At 37.5% G+C, this 17,778-nt stretch overlaps 2 protein-coding genes across 14 annotated transcripts in view; one reads left to right on the top strand and one right to left on the bottom strand.

The window, feature by feature from the left end:
* Positions 1-17,778, bottom strand: part of GPR160 (G protein-coupled receptor 160) — a 105,223-nt gene that overhangs the window by 24,532 nt on the left and 62,913 nt on the right. The gene's annotated exons all lie outside the window — the stretch shown is intronic.
* The window catches only part of PHC3 (polyhomeotic homolog 3), an 85,178-nt gene that overhangs the window by 50,939 nt on the left and 16,461 nt on the right, over positions 1-17,778 (top strand). For all 7 annotated transcript variants that reach the window (XR_014262745.1, XM_082458937.1, XM_082458933.1 and 4 more), the window contains 2 exons: positions 9,632-9,791; positions 15,378-15,492. Coding sequence is in view for 6 of the 7 variants with exons in the window: in XM_082458937.1 (XP_082315063.1) it covers positions 9,632-9,791; positions 15,378-15,492 (275 nt within the window). In the remaining variant the exon portion in view is untranslated. The remainder of the gene's footprint in view (positions 1-9,631; positions 9,792-15,377; positions 15,493-17,778) is intronic.

Genomic DNA, 17,778 nt, shown 5'->3' with positions numbered 1-17,778 from the left:
AATTCATTTGTTCATCCAGCAAATGGAGATGATACTTTGCTCTTAGGGTTATTGTGAGGACTAAATGTACATAAATTGTTCTGTGTAGTGCCTGGCACTTAATGGCCATAGCTATGATTATCAATTACTACTAGTGACAGTTACAACTTCTTTTTTCAAATTACAAAAGCAATATGTATTATTTTTTTAATGGAAAATTTGGAAAATGTAGAGAACAAATAATCCTCAGTAATACCACAGAGTATATTTTAATATATATATTTTTTCATATGATCAAGGTTATTATTATGTATACAGTTCAGCTTCTTTCACTTAGTGTATCTTGAGCATTTATTTTCTCGTTTGATTAATAGTACTTAGGAAACATTTTGAAAGATTACATAATATTTCACTTCCTGGACAACTGTAATTTATGTAATCCTTCCATTACAGTTGGCCCCCCATATCCACAGGTTTCACATCAGGGAGTCAACCCAATCATAGATCAAGAATAAAAAAAAAAAAAATCTACAAAGTTCCAAAAAGCAAAACTTGAATTTGCCATGCACGGGCAACTATTTACTTTGCATTTACATTGTATTGAATATTATAAGTAATCTAGAGATGATTTAAAGTATATGGGATGGGACTTCCCTGGCGGTCCAGTGGTTAAGACTCCGTGCTCCCAATGCACTGAGTTCGATCCCTGGTTGGGGAACTAAGATACTGTATGCCATGTGGTGTGGCCAAAAAAAAAAAAAAGTACATGGGAGAATGTGCATAGGTTATATGCAAATAATACTCCATTTTACATAAGGGACTTGAGCATCTGCAGAATTTGTATCCTCTGGAGTCTTAGAACCAATCCTCTGCAAGTACTGAGGGACAACTATGTTGTTGGACATTCAGGTTTCCATTTTTTTGCTGTTCAGATAGCACTGAAAGGAATATCTTTGTATGTAAATTATCCACATTTGAAATCCACATTTTAAATAATTTCTTTAGCATAAATTCCTAGAAGTATAGGTATTGGATCACATTACATATATATTCAATGTATGTATTCATAAGACTCTTGATATATATTGCCAAATTATTTTCTGGAAGATTATTTAAATTTATTCATATACCAGAAGTGTATACTCTTAGCAGCACTGAATATTACAGTTTTTTCAGCAATGAGTTTTCCATTTTTTCTTTTTTTTGATTATAATAGGTTGCTGAACTAGGAGTCAGGAGACTTGAGTTCCTGATTCTGCTTTTGTAAAGAAATCACCTGCATACTTTGTTTTTTGTTTTTTTTTTTTTTTTTGGATAGGCATTCCTTAGTTTTATTTTATTTTTTTAACATCTTTATTGGAGTATAATTGCTTTATGATGGTGTGTTAGTTTCTGCTTTATAACAAAGTGAATCAGCTATACATATACATATATCCCCATATCTCCTCCCTCTTGCATCTGCTCCCACCCTCCCTATCCCACCCCTCTAGGTGGTCACAGAGCACGAAGCTGATCTCCCTGTGCTATGTGGCTGCTTCCCACTAGCTATCTGTTTTACATTTTGTAGTGTATATAAGTCCATGCCACTCTCTCACTTCGTCCCAGCTTACCTTTCCCCCTCTCCGTGTCCTCAAGTCCGTTCTCTACATCTGCGTCTTTATTCCTATCCTGCCCCTACGTTCTTAAGAACCTTTTTTTTTTTTTTTAGATTCCATATATATGTGTTAGCATACGTTATTTTTCTCTTTCTGACTTAACTTCACTCTGTATGACAGACTCTAGGTCCATCCACCTCCCTACAAATAACTCAATTTCGTTTCTTTTTATGGCTGAGTAATATTCCATTGTATATATGTGCCACATCTTCTTTATCCATTCATCTGTCGATGGACACTGAGGTTGCTTCCATGTCCTGGCTATTGTAAATACAGCTGCAGTGAACATGGTGGTACATGACTCTTTGAATTATGGTTTTCTCAGGGTATACGCCCAGTAGTGGGATTGCTGGGTCGTATGGTAGTTCTATATTTTGTTTTTTAAGGAACCTCCATACTGTTCTCCATAGTGGCTGTATCAATTTACATTCTCACCAACAGTGCAGGAGGGTTCCCTTTTCTCCACACCCTCTCCAGCATTTATCGTTTGTAGATTTTTTGATGATGGCCATTCTGACCGGTGTGAGGTGATACCTCATTGTAGTTTTGATTTGCATTTCTCTAATGATTAATGATGTTGAGCATTCTTTCATGTGTTTGTTGGCAATCTGTATATCTTCTTTGGAGAAATGTCTATTTAGGTCTTCTGCCCATTTTTGGATTGGGTTGTCTGTTTTTTTTGATATTGAGCTGCATGAGCTGCTTATAAATTTTGGAGATTAATCCTTTGTCAGTTGCTTCATTTGCACATATTTTCTCCCATTCTGAGGGTTGTCTTTCGTCTTGTTTATGGTTTCCTTTGCTGTGCAAAAGCTTTGAAGTTTCATTAGGTCCCATTTGTTTATTTTTGTTTTTATTTCCATTTCTCTAGGAGGTGGGTCAAAAAGGATCTTTCTGTACTTTATGTCATAGAGTGTTCTGCCTATGTTTTCGTCTAAGAGTTTTATATTGTCTGACCCTACATTTAGGTCTTCAATCCATTTTGAGTTTATTTTCTGTATGCTGTTAGGGAGTGTTCTAATTTCATTCTTTTACATGTAGCTGTCCAGTTTTCCCAGCACCACTTATTGAAGAGGCTGTCTTTTCTCCATTGTATATTCTTGTCTCCTTTATCAAAAATAAGGTGACCATATGTACGTGGGTTTATCTCTGGGCTTTCTATCCTGTTCCATTGATCTATATTTCTGTTTTTGTGCCAGTACCATACTGTCTTGATTACTGTAGCTTTGTAGTATAGTCTGAAGTCCAGGTGCCTGATTCCTCCAGCTCCGTTTTTCTTTCTCAAGATTGCTTTGGCTATTCGGGGTCTTTTGTGTTTCCATACAAATTGTGAAATTTTTTGTTCTAGTTCTGGGAAAAATGCCATTGGTACTTTGATAGGGATTGCAGTGAATCTGTAGATTGCTTTGGGTAGTATAGTCATTTTCACATTGTTGATTCTTCCCATCCAAGAACATGATATATCTCTCTATCTGTTTGTATCATCTTTAATTTCTTTCATCAGTGTCTTATAGTTTTCTGCATACAGGTCTTTTGTCTCCTTAGGTAGGTTTATTCCTGGGTATTTTATTCTTTTTCTTGCAGTGGTAAATGAGAGTGTTTCCTTAATTTCTCTTTCAGATTTTTCATCATTAGTGTATAGGAATGCAAGCGATTTCTGTGCATTAATTTTGTATCCTGCTACTTTACCAAATTCATTGATTAGCTCTAGTAGTTTTCTGGTAGCATCTTTTCGATTCTCTATGTATAGTATCATGTCATCTGCAAACAGTGACAGCTTTACTTCTTTTCCGATTTGGATTCCTTTTATTTCTTTTTCTTCTCTGATTCCTTGGGCTAACACTTCCAAAACTATGTTGAATAATAGTGGTTAGAGTGGACAACCTTGTCTTGTTCCTGATCGTAGAGGAAATGGTTTCAGTTTTTCCCCATTGAGGACAATGTTGGCTGTGGGTTTGTCATATATGGCCTTTATTATGTTGAGGTAAGTTCCCTCTATGCCTACTTTCTGGATGGCTTTTATCATAAACAGGTGTTGAATTTTGTAGAAAGCTTTTTCTGCATCTATTGAGATGATCATATGGTTTTTCTCCTTCAATTTGTTAATATGGTTTATCACATTGATTGATTTGCGTATATTGAAGAATCCTTGCATTCCTGGTATAAACCCCACTTGATCATGGTGTATGATCCTTTTAATGTGCTGTTGGATTCTGTTTGCTAGTATTTTGTTGAGGATTTTTGCATCTGTGTTCATCAGTGATATTGTCCTGTAGTTTTCTTTCTTTGTGACATCTTTGTCTGGTTTTGGTATCAGGGTGATGGTGACCTCATAGAATGAGTTTGGGAGTGTTCCTCCCTCTGCTATATATTGGAAGAGTTTGAGAAGGATAGGTGTTAGCTCTTCCCTAAATGTTTGTTAGAATTCGCCTGTGAAGCCATCTGGTCCTGGGCTTTTGTTTGTTGGAAGATTTTTAATCACAGTCTCAATTTCAGTGCCTGTGATAGGTCTGTTTATATTTTCTATTTCTTCCTGGTTCATTCTCAGAAGGTTGTGCTTTTTAAGAATTTGTCCATTTCTTGCAGGTTGTCCATGTTCTTGGCATATAGTTGTTTGTAGTAATCTCTCATGATCCTTTGTATTTCTGCAGTATCATTTGTTACTTCTCCTTTTTCATTTCATTTCAATTATATTGATTTGAGTCTTCTCCCTTTTCTTGATGAGTCTGGCTAATAGTTTATCAATTTCGTTTATCTTCTCAAGAACCAGCTTTCAGTTTTATTGACCTTTACTATTGTCTCCTTCATTTCTTTTTCATTTATTTCTGATCTGATCTTTGTGATTTTTTTCCTTCAGTTTTTTCTTTTTTTTTTTAAATTTAATTTATGGCTGTGTTGGGTCTTCGTTTCTCTGTGAGGGCTTTCTCTAGTTGTGGTAAGCGGGGGCCACTCTTCATCGCGGTGTGCGGGCCTCTCACTATTGCGGCCTCTCTTGTTGCGGAGCACAGGCTCCAGATGCGCAGGCTCAGTAATTGTGGCTCATGGGCCCAGTTGCTCCGCGGCATGTGGGATATTCCCAGACCAGGGCTCAAACCCGTGTCCCCTGCATTGGCAGGCAGATTCTCAACCACTGCGCCACCAGGGAAGCCCCCTTTCCTTCTGTTAACTTTGGGTTTTGTTTGTTCTTCTTTCTCTAGTTCCTTTAGGTTTAAGGTTAGATTGTTTATTTGAGATTTTTCTTGTTTCTTGAGGTAGGATTGTATTGCTATAAACTTCCCTCTTAGAACTGCTTTTGCTGCATCCCATAGGTTTTGGGTCGTTGTGTTTTCATTGTCATTTGTTTCTAGGTATTTTTTGATTTCCACTTTGATTTCTTCAATGATCTCTTGGTTATTTAGTAGCGTATGGTTTAGCCTCCATGTGTTTGTATTTTTTACAGATTTTTTCCTGTAATTGACATCGAGTCTCATAGCATTGTGGTCAGAAAAGATACTTGGTATGATTTCAGTTTTCTTAAATTTACCAAGGCTTGGTTTGTGGCCCAGGATATGATCTATCCTGGAGAATGTTCCATGAGCACTTGAGAAGAAAGTGTATTCTGTTGTTTTTGGATGGAATGTCCTATAAATATCAATTAAGTCCATCTTGTTTAATGTATCATTTAAAGCTTGTGTTTCCTTACATTCATTTTCATTTTGGATGATCTGTCCATTGGTGAAAGTGGAATGTTAAAGTCCCCTACTATGATTGTGTTACTGTTGATTTCCCCTTTTATGGCTGTTAGCATTTGCCTTCTGTATTGAGGTGCTCCTATGTTGGGTTCATAAATATTTACAATTGTTATATCTTCTTCTTGGATTGATCCCTTGATCATTATGTAGTGTCCTTCTTTGTCTCTTGTAATAGTCTTTATTTTAACGTCTGTTTTATCTGATACGAGAATTGCTACTCCAGCTTTCTTTTGATTTCCATTTGCATGGAATATGTTTTTCCATCCCCTCACTTTCAGTCTGTATGTGTCCCTAGGTCTGATGTGGCTCTCTTGTAGACAGCATATATATGGGTCTTGTTTTTGTATCCATTCAGCCAGTCTGTGTCTTTTGGTTGGAGCATTTAATCCATTTACATTTAAGGCAGTTATCGATATGTATGTTCCTATTACCATTTTCTTAATTGTTTTGGGTTTGTTATTGTAGATCTTTCCCTTGTCTTGTGTTTCCTGCTGAATTCTCTTAGCTTTTGCTTGTCTGTAAAGGTTTTAATTTTTCCGTCGAATCTGAATGAGATCCCTGCTGGATAGAGTAATCTTGGTTGTAGGTTTTTCCCTTTCATCGCTTTAAATATGTCCTGCCACTCCCTTCTGGCTGTCAGTGTTTCTGCTGAAAGATCAGCTGTTAACCTTATGGGGATTCCCTTGTATGTTATTTGTTGTTTTTCCCTTGCTGCTTTTAATATTTTTTCTTTGTATTTAATTTTTGATAGTTTGATTAATATGTGTCTTGGCGTGTTTCTCCTTGGATTTATCCTGTATGGGACTCTCTGCACTTCCTGGACTTGATTGACTATTTCCTTTCTCTTATTAGGGAAGTTTTCAACTATAATCTCATAAAATATTTTCTCAGTCCCTTTCTTTTTCTCTTCTTCTTCTGGGCCCCCCTATAATTCGAATGTTGATGCATTTAATGTTGTCCCAGAGGTCTCTAAGACTGTCCTCAATTCTTTTCATTCTTTTTTCTTTATTCTGCTCTGCAATAGTTATTTCCGCTGTTTTATCTTCCAGGTCAGTTATCCGTTCTTCTGCCTCAGTTATTCTGCCATTGATTCCTTCTAGAGAATTTTTAATTTCATTTATTGTGTTGTTCATCATTGTTTGTTTGCTCTTTAGTTCTTCTAGGTCCTTTTTAAACGTTTCTTGTATTTTCTCCATTCTATTTCCAAGATTTTGGATCATCTTTACTAGCATTACTCTGAATTCTTTTTCAGGTAGACTGCCTATTTCCTCTTCATTTTTTTGGTCTGTTGGGTTTTTACCTTGCTCCTTCATCTGCTGTGTGTTTCTCTGTCTTCTCATTTTGCTTAACTTACTGTGTTTGGGGTCTCCTTTTCACAGGCTCCGTGTTCATAGTTCCCGTTGTTTTTGGTGTCTGCCCTCAGTGGCTATGGTTGGTTTAGTGGGTTGTGTAGGCTTCCTGATGGAGAGGACTGGTGCCTGTGTTCTGGTGGATGAGGCTGGATATTGTCTTTCTGGTCGGCAGGACTGCATCCAGTGATGTGTTTTGGGGTGTCTGTGACCTTATTATGATTTTAGGCAGCCTCTCTGCTAATGGGTGGGGTTGTGTTCCTGTCTTGGTAGTTGTTTGGCATAGGGCGTCCAGCACTGTAGCTTGCTGGTTGTTGAGTTGAGCTGCATCTTAGCGTTGAGATGGAGATCTCAGGGAGAGCTTTCACTGTGTGATATTACGTGGAGCCGGGAGGTCTCTGGTGGACCAGTGTCCTGAAGTCAACTCTCCCACCTCAGAGGCACAGGCCTGACCCCCAGCCAGAGCACCAAGACCCTGTCAGCCGCACGGCTCAGGAGAAAAGGGAGAAAAAAATAAAGAAAGAAAGAAAGAAAAAATAAATAAAATAAAGTTATTAAAATAAAAAATTTTAAAAATTATTAAAAAGTAATAGAAAGAAGAGAGCAGCGAAACCAAAAAAACAAATCCACCAATGATAAGCACTAAAAACTATACTAAAGGAAAAAAAGAAAGCAAATAACGGACAGACAGAGCTCTAGGACAAATGTTAAAAGCAAAGCTATACAGACAAAATCACACAAAGAAGCATACACATACACACTCCCAAAAAGAGAAGAAGGAAAAAAATACATCTATCTATATGTATTCCAAAAAAAAGGAAGCGAGCAGCCAAATCAATAAACAAATGTACCAATGATAATAAACTCTGAATACTAAACTAAGATAAACATAAAACCAGGAAGAAATTAGATGCAGAAAGCAAACCCCAAGTCTACAGCTGCTCCCAAAGTCCACTGCCTCAATTTTGGAATGATTCGTTGTCTATTCAGGTATTCCACAGATGCAGGTACATCAAGTTGATTGTGGAGATTTTATCCGCTGCTCCTGAGGCTGCTGGGAGAAATTTCCCTTTCTCTTCTTTGTTCGCACACCTCCTGGGGTTCAGCTTTGGATTTGGCCCTGCCTCTGCGTGTAGGTTACCTGAGGGCGTCTGTTCTTTGCTCAGACAGGACAGGGTTAAAGGAGCAGCTGCTCTGGGGGCTCTGGCTGACTCAGGCCTGGGGGAGGGAGGGGTACGGAATGCGGGGCGAGCCTGCGGGCAGCAGAGGCCGGCGTGACGTTGCACCAGCCTAAGGCGCACCATGCGTTCTCCCGGGGAAGTTGACCCTGAATCACGGGACCCTGGCAGTGGCGGGCTGCACAGGCTCCCAGGAGGGGAGGTGTGAATAGTGACCTGTGCTTGCACACAGGCTTCTTGGTGGCTGCAGCAGCAGCCTTAGTGTGTCATGCCCGTCTCTGGTGTCCGTCCTTATAGCTGCGGCTCGCGCCTGTCTCTGGAGCTCATTTAGGTGGTGCTCTGAATCCCCTCACCTCGTGCACCCCGAAACAATGGTCTCTTGCCTCTTAGGCACGTCTAGAGTTTTCCCCGGACTCCCTCCCGGCTAGCTGTGGTGCACTAACTCCCTTCAGGCTGTGTTCACGCAGCCAACCCCAGTTCTCTGCCTGGGATCTGACCTCCGAAGCCCGAGCCTCAGCTCCCAGCCCCTACCCGCCTCGGTGGGTGAGCAGACAAGCCTCTTGGGCTGGTGAGTGCTGATCGGCAGCAGTCCTCTGTGTGGGAATCTCTCCGCTTTGCCCTTTGCCCCTGTTTCTGTGTTAGTGTGTGGAAACTTTTCCTCCTTCACAGCTCCCTCCCGGAGGTGCAGGTCCTGTCCCTCTTCTTTTGTCTTTGTTTTTCCTTTTTTCTTTTGCCCTATCCAGGTACGTGGGGAGTTTCTTGCCTTTTGGGAAATCTGAGGTCTTTTGCCAGCATTCAGTAGGTGTTCTGTAGGAGTTGTTCCACATGTAGATGTATTTCTGATGTATTTGTGGGGAGGAAGGTGATCTCCACATCTTACTCCTCCGCGATCTTAAAGGTCTCCTCCTCCACCTGCATACTTTGAATGTTAGTTCCCTTATCTTTATTTTTTTTTATGTATGTATGTATTTATTGATTGATTTTTGGTTGCGTTGGATGTTCATTGCTGCGTGCGGGCTTTCTCTGTTTGCGGCGAGCAGGGGCTACTCTTCTTTGTGGTGCGTGGGCTTTTTATTGCGGTGGCTTCTCTTGTTGCGGAGCCCAGGCTCTCGGTGCACAGGCTTCAGTAGTTGTGGCACATGGGCTCAGTAGTTGTGGCTTGCGGGCTCTAGAGCACAGGCTCTGTAGTTGTGGTACGTGGGCTTAGCTGCTCTGCGGCATGTGGGATCTTCCTGGACCAGGGCTTGAACCCATGTCCCCTGCATTGGCAGACAGATTCTTAACCACTGTGCCTCTAAGGAAGTCCACTTCACCTATCTTTAAAATGCATATGATAATGATCTATCCTGAGGAGATAATCCTACAAATAAACAGCTTTGTGCATGAAAAATAAATCTTAAAGGTTATTGCAGGAAAAAAATATATTAAAGGTACTGGCTCATCAAAATTTCTTGCTGATTTTTTAAAAAACTTTTTAGCCTACCTGCCTAAACTAGCACCCTTGGTTCCATTTGACTGAGACTTTGAAGCATCCATACTGCTCATGAACTGCAGTATAAAGCATTTATGTTCAGGTTGCCTCACCTTTTCTCAAGGAATAAAGCCCTTAATGAACGGATCTGATCAGTCGTACAAGTAAATTATCACAGGTACCATTCGTTTCAAGAGATTTTTAAACTAAGTTGTTTCTGAAAATCTTTTAAAAGATTATTTTATTTTGTTCTGTCTGTCTTTTAAAGGTGAGTCGTTCATCTCTGCTGATTGAACAGCCTGTGAAAAAAAGGCCTATTTTGGATAATCAGGTGATAAATTCTGTGTGTGTTCAGCCAGAGCTACAGAATAATGCAAAGCATGCAGATAATTCATCTGACACAGAGATGGAAGACATGATTGCTGAAGGTTTGTGGATTTTTCTTTAAGATACCCTTTAACTTGGACTTTTATTGTTTGAAACAAGACATGGGTATTTATTCCACACAGATTTTCACTTGGAAGTATTTACTTTTTTTCTCATATAATGCATGATTTGACTAAAATAGTGGGAAAGCTAATCAGACTCTTAATGATCATATAATTAAAATAGCAAGATTGGTGTTAATTTGTATACTATCAGTTTGACATTTGAAGGAGTGTGGTTAGGAAGAGTTCCATTATATATGAAACTAATTCAGAATTTTAGGATCAAAACAACCAATTCTCTTTCTTAAGCAGACTTAAGTAAATGACTATTTTGCTTAAAAATTTAGAGCTTCTGGGTTGTTTGGTTTTAGACTTTATGTATTCAGATGTTTGCTATCAGGTGGGTATTACAGTTGTGTTAAGGACGTAGTCTTCCATCAAAAGGCGATTAAATTTGTTCATGGAGGAAAATATCACTAAATCTCAGTGTCAAAGAATTTTTTTTATAGACCTTATTCTAATAGTGAATATTCCATAAAAGTCAAAGTGGTAATGCAAAGTGACTTTAGGAAAGCAAACACAAATAAATGCAAAAATGATATATTTTACTTTTTATTGATTCTGATCATGGCTCTGCAGTTGGTACCGTTCAGTTTAATTAAATAGCATTTAATATAGTCAGAGCTCTATAATAGTGAATTAATTAACATCTGTGTCTAAGTAATTATCCTCAATATATTAATATATTTAATATATTAATATATGTCATCTAAAATTAATTCATTTTATTCATTTTGTAAATATTTATTTAGCATATATTATGTGCCTGTACTTTGCTAAAATTAAGTATAATAGCATGCTGGTAAGCAAAACAGATACTGACTTGGCTCGCAGTTTTCCTAATTCTTAAGAGGAAGGCACCTCTGTCATTGTGGTAATTTATGAACTGTTGCAATGTATTTATCACTGTTTTACTTCTTATTTGAATAGCAAGGAGTATGATAGTAGTATAAAATTTTTTTACTGCTAACTTACATTGAGTTCAATTTGATTTTTTTTAATTTAAAAGAATGTTAAACATGAAAATTTTCAAACATACATACAATTAGAGAGAACTGTATAATGAATCCCAACTCACCCAGATGCAACATTACCCAATTTTAAACATTATTTTGCCACACCAGCTTCATCCATCCCTTTTGATTTTTCTCCCTACATTCCCCCCTTCTCTGTTTCTCTGTTGCTTTTTCTCTTTCCCTTTTCTCCCTTTATTCCTCTGTTTAAAAAAAGATCATGGTTCTTATTGTATTTTGCTAGTACATGCTTCAGTGTGCATCTATAAAAAGTGTACATTTTAATGCTGTGTCACACAAAACAACATTAATAACTCTTTGGTGTCATCTAGTACCTGGTCCATATTCAGATTTCCTCAATTGTATAATTGCTTAAATTGTATAAATGTTCTTTTATAGTTATTTTGTTCAAATCAGGATCCAAACAGTGTCTACATTTTGCCTTTTGTTGTTATGAATTTAATTTCATTTAATTCCTAAATACTTGCTTTTAGTTATGCATACTATTTATCTGAGAAAATTTTTCATTTGAGATAAAGAGTAGTAAAGATGAATGTGCAGGGTTTTTTATTTTTTCTTGTCTGTATCTATAAGAATAAGAAGTGTATAAACAAAAGTTTTCTAGGCTAATAAGCATATGTAATGTGCTCTCTTGTGTGCACATATTGGAGAAAAATAGAAAACTGCTTAGGAAGCTTCACAGCATATTTTGTGATGCTCATGGTTTATAATATAATACAATTAAAACATATGCTGGACTATGCTAGAACCTAGAGGAGCTTTTGATCTAGTAGGAAGTAGCAATCTCCACAACAGAAAGATAACTAAGGAGCAACATATGGTAGGTATTAAATGAATTATTATAGACAGTAAGAACTTGGCACTTTAAAACTGGGTGAGATTATTGCCAGTTTGGTGAGTTTTCTGTAGAGATGGGCTTTGACCTGGGTCTTGGCGGGTAAAGCATAGATTTAAGATAACAGGAATAACCTTTCAGGTTAGCATACCATGAATAAATGCACAAAAGATGTGCAAGTGCTAGGTAACTTCAGGAGGGGGCAGTGAAGAGTAGACAGTTGGGTTAGAGAAGTAGTGGGTAGGTAGTAAGGCAGTCAGAGTCTAGCATACTTCGATATTCGACTATGGAGTTAGGAGTTATCTTGCTGTCAAGAGGATGGTTACTGAAGATTTTTTAGGCAGGTGACACGAAAAAGAGTGTTTTTGGAAACTCTGCTGGTCACATGTAGGTGCAGTGTAGAGGTTTGGCATGTTATTGATACCTGTAGTCATGGTGGGAAGAGGAAGACAAGGCAAAGGGTGGTTTTAAAGGACAAGATACCAGAGTAAGGAAAAGGGAGATTAAAGATGATTAATCTACGCAATGAATAATAAATAAGCCGTAGAGATCTAATGCATGGTATAATGAGTATAGACAACAATATTGTACTATAGTCATCAACCTTGCTAAGAGACTTAAACTTAATTATCCCAGTGACTAAAATGAAAGGATAAAAATGTAATGTGATAGAAGTGCTCAATATTGCTACAAAGGCAGTCATATTATAATATATAAATGTATCAAGTTAATGTATTTTACACCTTAAATTTACACGCTGTTTTATGTTAACTATATTCAGTTAAAAAAAAAGAAAGATTAATCTATTTCATAGTGGAGATATATTTACTGAAAATGTGTCAAATTTTAAAACACTTCATAATTTCCCAAGGTAATTTTATAAAGTGTTTCTGTTACTGTATACTTCGGTGTTTATGGGAAGTATTACAGGGTGAAATGGTGAGGTCACTTATTTAGTGGCTTTGGTTGTAGTAGTATATACAGTTTAATTCAGTATGAAAAACAATGTAAGGATTATTCTTTTTTTAAAGGATAAACTATGTCTCTATTTGGACTGGTTCTGTAACCAGAATCTCCAACCAAAATGTGATTTACCAGAATATCTTATGTCTTCCCTGGTAAATCATCACACTGATCATGGTTTCTATCTCCTCGCCTCTCTTTGCTGCTGATCGTCACATGATCTCAAGTCTTCAGGGAAATTGAAAAGTAACTCCTCCTTGCACAAAATAATTGGGGATCTCTATTAGTTAGGATATGTGTTTGGCCACTCCATTAGAGACCCAGAGTAATACCTGATGAAATAAAAAAGTTTCATTTTCTCTGACTTAGTCTAAAGGTGAGCAGCGCAGGGCCCCGTGGTGTTGGGCACCTAAGCTCTCAGCGGCTCTGCCATCCCTAGGATGCTGCTCACATTTCCAAGGTAGCTGATCTTCATGATCACGATCTAACTGTAAGATGGGAGAAAGGGCACCACCTGGAATTTGGTCAGAAATTGGCCACACATGGGGCAGAAACTGTACTTTTTATTCTCAGTGGCCATATTCCTAGCTAAAAATTAGGATTTTGTTACTGCGGGAGAAAAGTGAAGAATGGATATGAGGGAATTGCCAGCCATCTCTGCCATAGAATCCCATCTTTATTAGCTAAAGCAATAGTTTTTTAAACTTATTTGGCTCTGTAATTTTTTATTTACAAATGTGAAAAAGTAGCCTTGGTAACATTACCAGGTTTGTTGAAATTTTGACCAAATATTAGAACTGGACTTTTTTGAATCTGTTAATATTCCTCTCTTCTTTATGAGAAATAAAACTGATGTTCTATTTTTGTCAGGTTGTTAACCCTTAGACCATACCTGTTTGGGATCTCCCCTCTCTCACCAGCAAAAACATTTCCTTCTCCTTCATAAGGTATTCTAACCTATTATCAAGTGTTGCATATTATTATGTTAATTAATACAAACTTTTGAAATAAAGCTTTCAGTATAGTCGAAACGGAACAAGTTGACAGATGGGCTCTTTGGGGCTGGATTGGTGGCAGTGGTGGTCGAATGAGAGGTTCTGTCTCCAGTGCAGGCTTTTCAAGGTCAGATCTGGTTACAAGCGTGACAGCGTAAAAACAATACTCCTGGAAGTATGACACTAGGTCCCAGGGATGTGTTGAGGGGCACAACTGTGTGAAAGCCTTCATTGGAAGGAGCAGTTTTTACTTTACTTGCTTTGAGACTCTTTGTTCCTCATTGCTACTTAATAGATGAGTTTTGTTTATTAAGACAGTCTTGAGAATTTCCTTGAGATGATCACTTGCTAGTTTATGATTTGATTGGTCATGACAGTGTATTTGGATGTCCCTTGGAACTTCAGATATTTCACAGTGTGTTTTTTAGTCCTTGCTGCCTTCACTTCATTTAGCACTTTGCTGTTTGCTTCTCCAGTAACACTGGGATAATGTGATGCTTGAATGTACTGAGTACATGTCATCCGTGTCTACATTTCAGAGCCCCTTTCTTCATCTTAGCAAGTCTTGCTTAAATGAATAGCATAGAAAAGCACATATGGAGCTCATAGCTAAAGGCTTTAGTTAGTGGAGTTCTTTTTTTGTATATTTTATATGACTCGGCACAGGAATTATGATGTTGCATGAAAATGGCAAAATATGGTGGATTTAAGAATTTAACAGTTTTCATTGAAGTATTTCTTAAGCACTTATTACAGGTCTTAGTACTCTTAGTTCTTATGTGGAAAATAGGAAATGGAACTGTCACTTTTTTATGCCTGCTACCTATTGGGCATTCATGTAATCTTCACTGCAGTTCTTTGGGAAAGGTATTTTAAACTCCATTTTACAGATGAGAAAACTGTGGGTCCTGAAGATTAAGTTGCTTACTTACAGGTGACTGGTGCTGCTGAATACTTGAGGATTTAGGTGGGAAGTTTCTTTGGGTCCTGTGGTATGACTTGAAAGTTATGGATATAGAGGTGGAGGGAAGGACATTCTCATTTAACAGAGAAGCACCCTGACAAAAAGGAGCAGAGGTTAGAAGTTACAAAACCAATGGTGATTTTGAAGGTAAATGTAAATTACTTTGTTTTAATATGATAAAACTAAAAGGGACTGTTTTATAATTAGATAAATACATCTTTATATATTCTGTTATACATTGCAGATCTTTGAGAGTGTTAACTGTTTTAAATGCTCTTCTGAAATCAGACATCAAAATTTTACCTTCTTTTTGGATTCATCCTCATTTTCTCCAGTTAGAAGTGTGTTCTTTGCTATATATATTGTACATAGCACAGTGTATCAAAATTCATATACTACATGATGCTTTTGAAAGGTAGCGACTTTGCTTTATTTTGCACATTTTAGGTAGGTTGGATTCTTAGCAAAATGAACCTTTAAAAATGTATTGCTTATTTATATAGAGAAAACTCCATAAAATATTTTCATGCAGGAGCAAGAGGGAATTGGTGGAAGTGGTTGTCTTGTGGGGCTTTGCCTTGCCGAAGTGGCTATGGATTGAGAAGTTAAAAGACCGTTCCTTCTAAGTTTCCTGGAGGGTCTGAACACTAGCAGCATCCAACCAAAGTAGAAGCTAAAAGAAAATTTGCCACGATTAAATTTTTGGAAGTTTTTTCTTTGTTTTCTTCTTTTTAGAGGCATTAGAAGAAATGGACAGTGAGTTGCTCAAGTGTGAATTCTGTGGAAAGATGGGGTATGCTAATGAATTTCTGCGGTCAAAACGATTCTGCACTATGTCGTGTGCCAAAAGGTATTTCTGTTCTCTTGAATTTCCTAGAGCACAAGCCAGCAACTGCTGTAACAAAACCAAAAAACTTGTAGAGTTTACCATTAGTCAAAACTAGATATTACAGAGGAGTGATATCAAATAGGCATTATTTGGAGCTACTTTGCTATTTAGTTGTTAACTTTTGCTCCGTGAAAACTGCATATTTATAACACATACAGCATAATCTGATATTGAAGTGGCAATCTTCTGGTGGTAAGAATATGCTTAGGAGAACCCCTCCTGTGAATAGACTACTAGTCCTTAAGGTGTCAAAACAGTATTTGTTTTATCAATATTGAAATAACCTGGATTTACTTTGTTATATTTTAAAATGTTTCATTTCTTTTAACCGTATCCTATTTATTTTAGGTTTCTAAGTGGGACAGCTATAGCATAAGTTCCCCACATTGTTATATTATCTGACAACAAAATGGCCTGTCTTCTAAACCTGTATTTTCAATAGTAATATTATAGGTGAATAGTATTACTATCAAAAAAATTTTTAGTATCTTCATTGATCTAGTCGCAAGTTTAGTTTACATTAAAGCACACCCCTCCAATTCTGATTATAAATCCTAATTATAGGTATTTCCCACTAAAGGTGAAGTGTATGCACAGGTTGATTATTTTGAAATTTGTTTTCTATTCCAAAAGTTATTATTCTCTCAAAGAATTTAAGATCTTAAAGATACATCCAGGGAATTTCTTGCTTGAATACATTATTTAGTATGGTGCCCCTAAAATATACTTAGTAAAACTTAAGTTAAATAACTAGTAGAAGTATTTTCCTCTAAAAATGGGTTATTGGTTTTTCAATTGTCAATCTGTTATTCAGATATTCTTTCATGTTATTGATAGTCCTAATCAAATTATGTAACTCCTGTTTTAACTTAGGAGTTTTTCCAGTTTGCATGTACCACAAGAAAGAATATTGGCTCTCTGATTCTAAGGGATTAAAAACTGAGGGAGAAGGATTGCCTTTCAGAATATTTTAAACTTCTTGACTATTTAGAAATATTTCAGGACATTTAACACACTACGATCACTCTTCTCCCAGAGGTGATGGCTCAGTTGTCCTGTTATTATACCTTTAGGCGAAGCTCTTTAGAGGTTTAGGGGTCCTAATGTAGGAAAATGCAGACGAGAGAAGAGCAAGGAGGAGAGGATAAATTAGGTCTCACCTGAGAACTGCTGTTTACATGTCTGCCTAGGGATCTGTCTTAGATATCTAAATATTTAGGGACTAAATAGCAAGTGTAAAGTTAGTCTCTCTTCTCTGTTCTGTAGTCAGCTAGGAAAGAAGTTTTGTCAGTTGATGTGAATGGAAATCAGAAACCTTTAGAGCTGAGCCCACAGATGAGCATAATGAACGCGGGAGGAGCTTGTTGAATTGTCTTAGGGTAAAATGAAGTGACCATCAGGACACTTTTCTTTTTTATATTTTTAGTGGAAAAATAGCCTGTTCACTCTCATAGTACTCCTTACTTCTACCTCCTGATATTTTCATAAAACATAGGTGAGGAAATTCTGGTCATTTCCCTGAAAAATCATCTTAAAGCAAAAGAGTTTTGAAAATAAGAAATTACAATGGCAGTTTTATGTGTAAAAAAAGAGGAACTGTGTATATTTTTCTTAGCCTTTGTGTAGCTTTTCAGACATTTGTCTTAGATCATCTCTTTTCACTCTTCTTTCTAGGGAAGGGGTTGGCAAACTATGCCCAGGCTGAGTCATTTTTGGAGCCTATTTTTGTATGGTCCCTGAACTAAGAATAGTATTTAAATTTTTAGGTGGTTGAAAAAGAATCAAAAGAATAACATTTTGTGACACCTGAAAATTACATAAAATTCAAATTTAAATGTTATTAAATAAAGTTTTATTGGAACACATCCATGCTCATTCATTTTTTTAAAAAAAATAAATTTATTTATTTATTTTTGGCTGCGTTGGGTCTTTGTTGCTGCTCACGGGCTTCCTCTAGTTGCGAGAGCGGGGGCTGCTTTTCATTGCGGTGCACGGGCTTCTCATCGTGGTGCGTGGGCTTCTCATTGTGGTGGCTTCTCTTTGTTGCAGAGCACAGGCTATAGGCGTGCAGGCTTCAGTAGTTGTGGCACGCAGGCTCTAGAGCACAGGCTCAGTAGTTGTGGCGCACGGGCCTAGTTGCTCCGTGGCATGTGGGATCTTCCCAGACCAGGGCTCGAACCTGTGTCCCCTGCATTGGCAGGCGGATTCTCAACCACTGCGCCACCAGGGAAGCCACCATGCTCATTC

Source organism: Balaenoptera physalus (genome assembly GCF_965194825.1).
Source record: "Balaenoptera physalus genome assembly, chromosome: 4".
Taxonomy (NCBI): domain Eukaryota; kingdom Metazoa; phylum Chordata; class Mammalia; order Artiodactyla; family Balaenopteridae; genus Balaenoptera; species Balaenoptera physalus.
The sequence above is the reverse complement of the archived record's forward strand: the minus strand, read 5'-3'. Positions and strand labels throughout refer to the sequence as shown.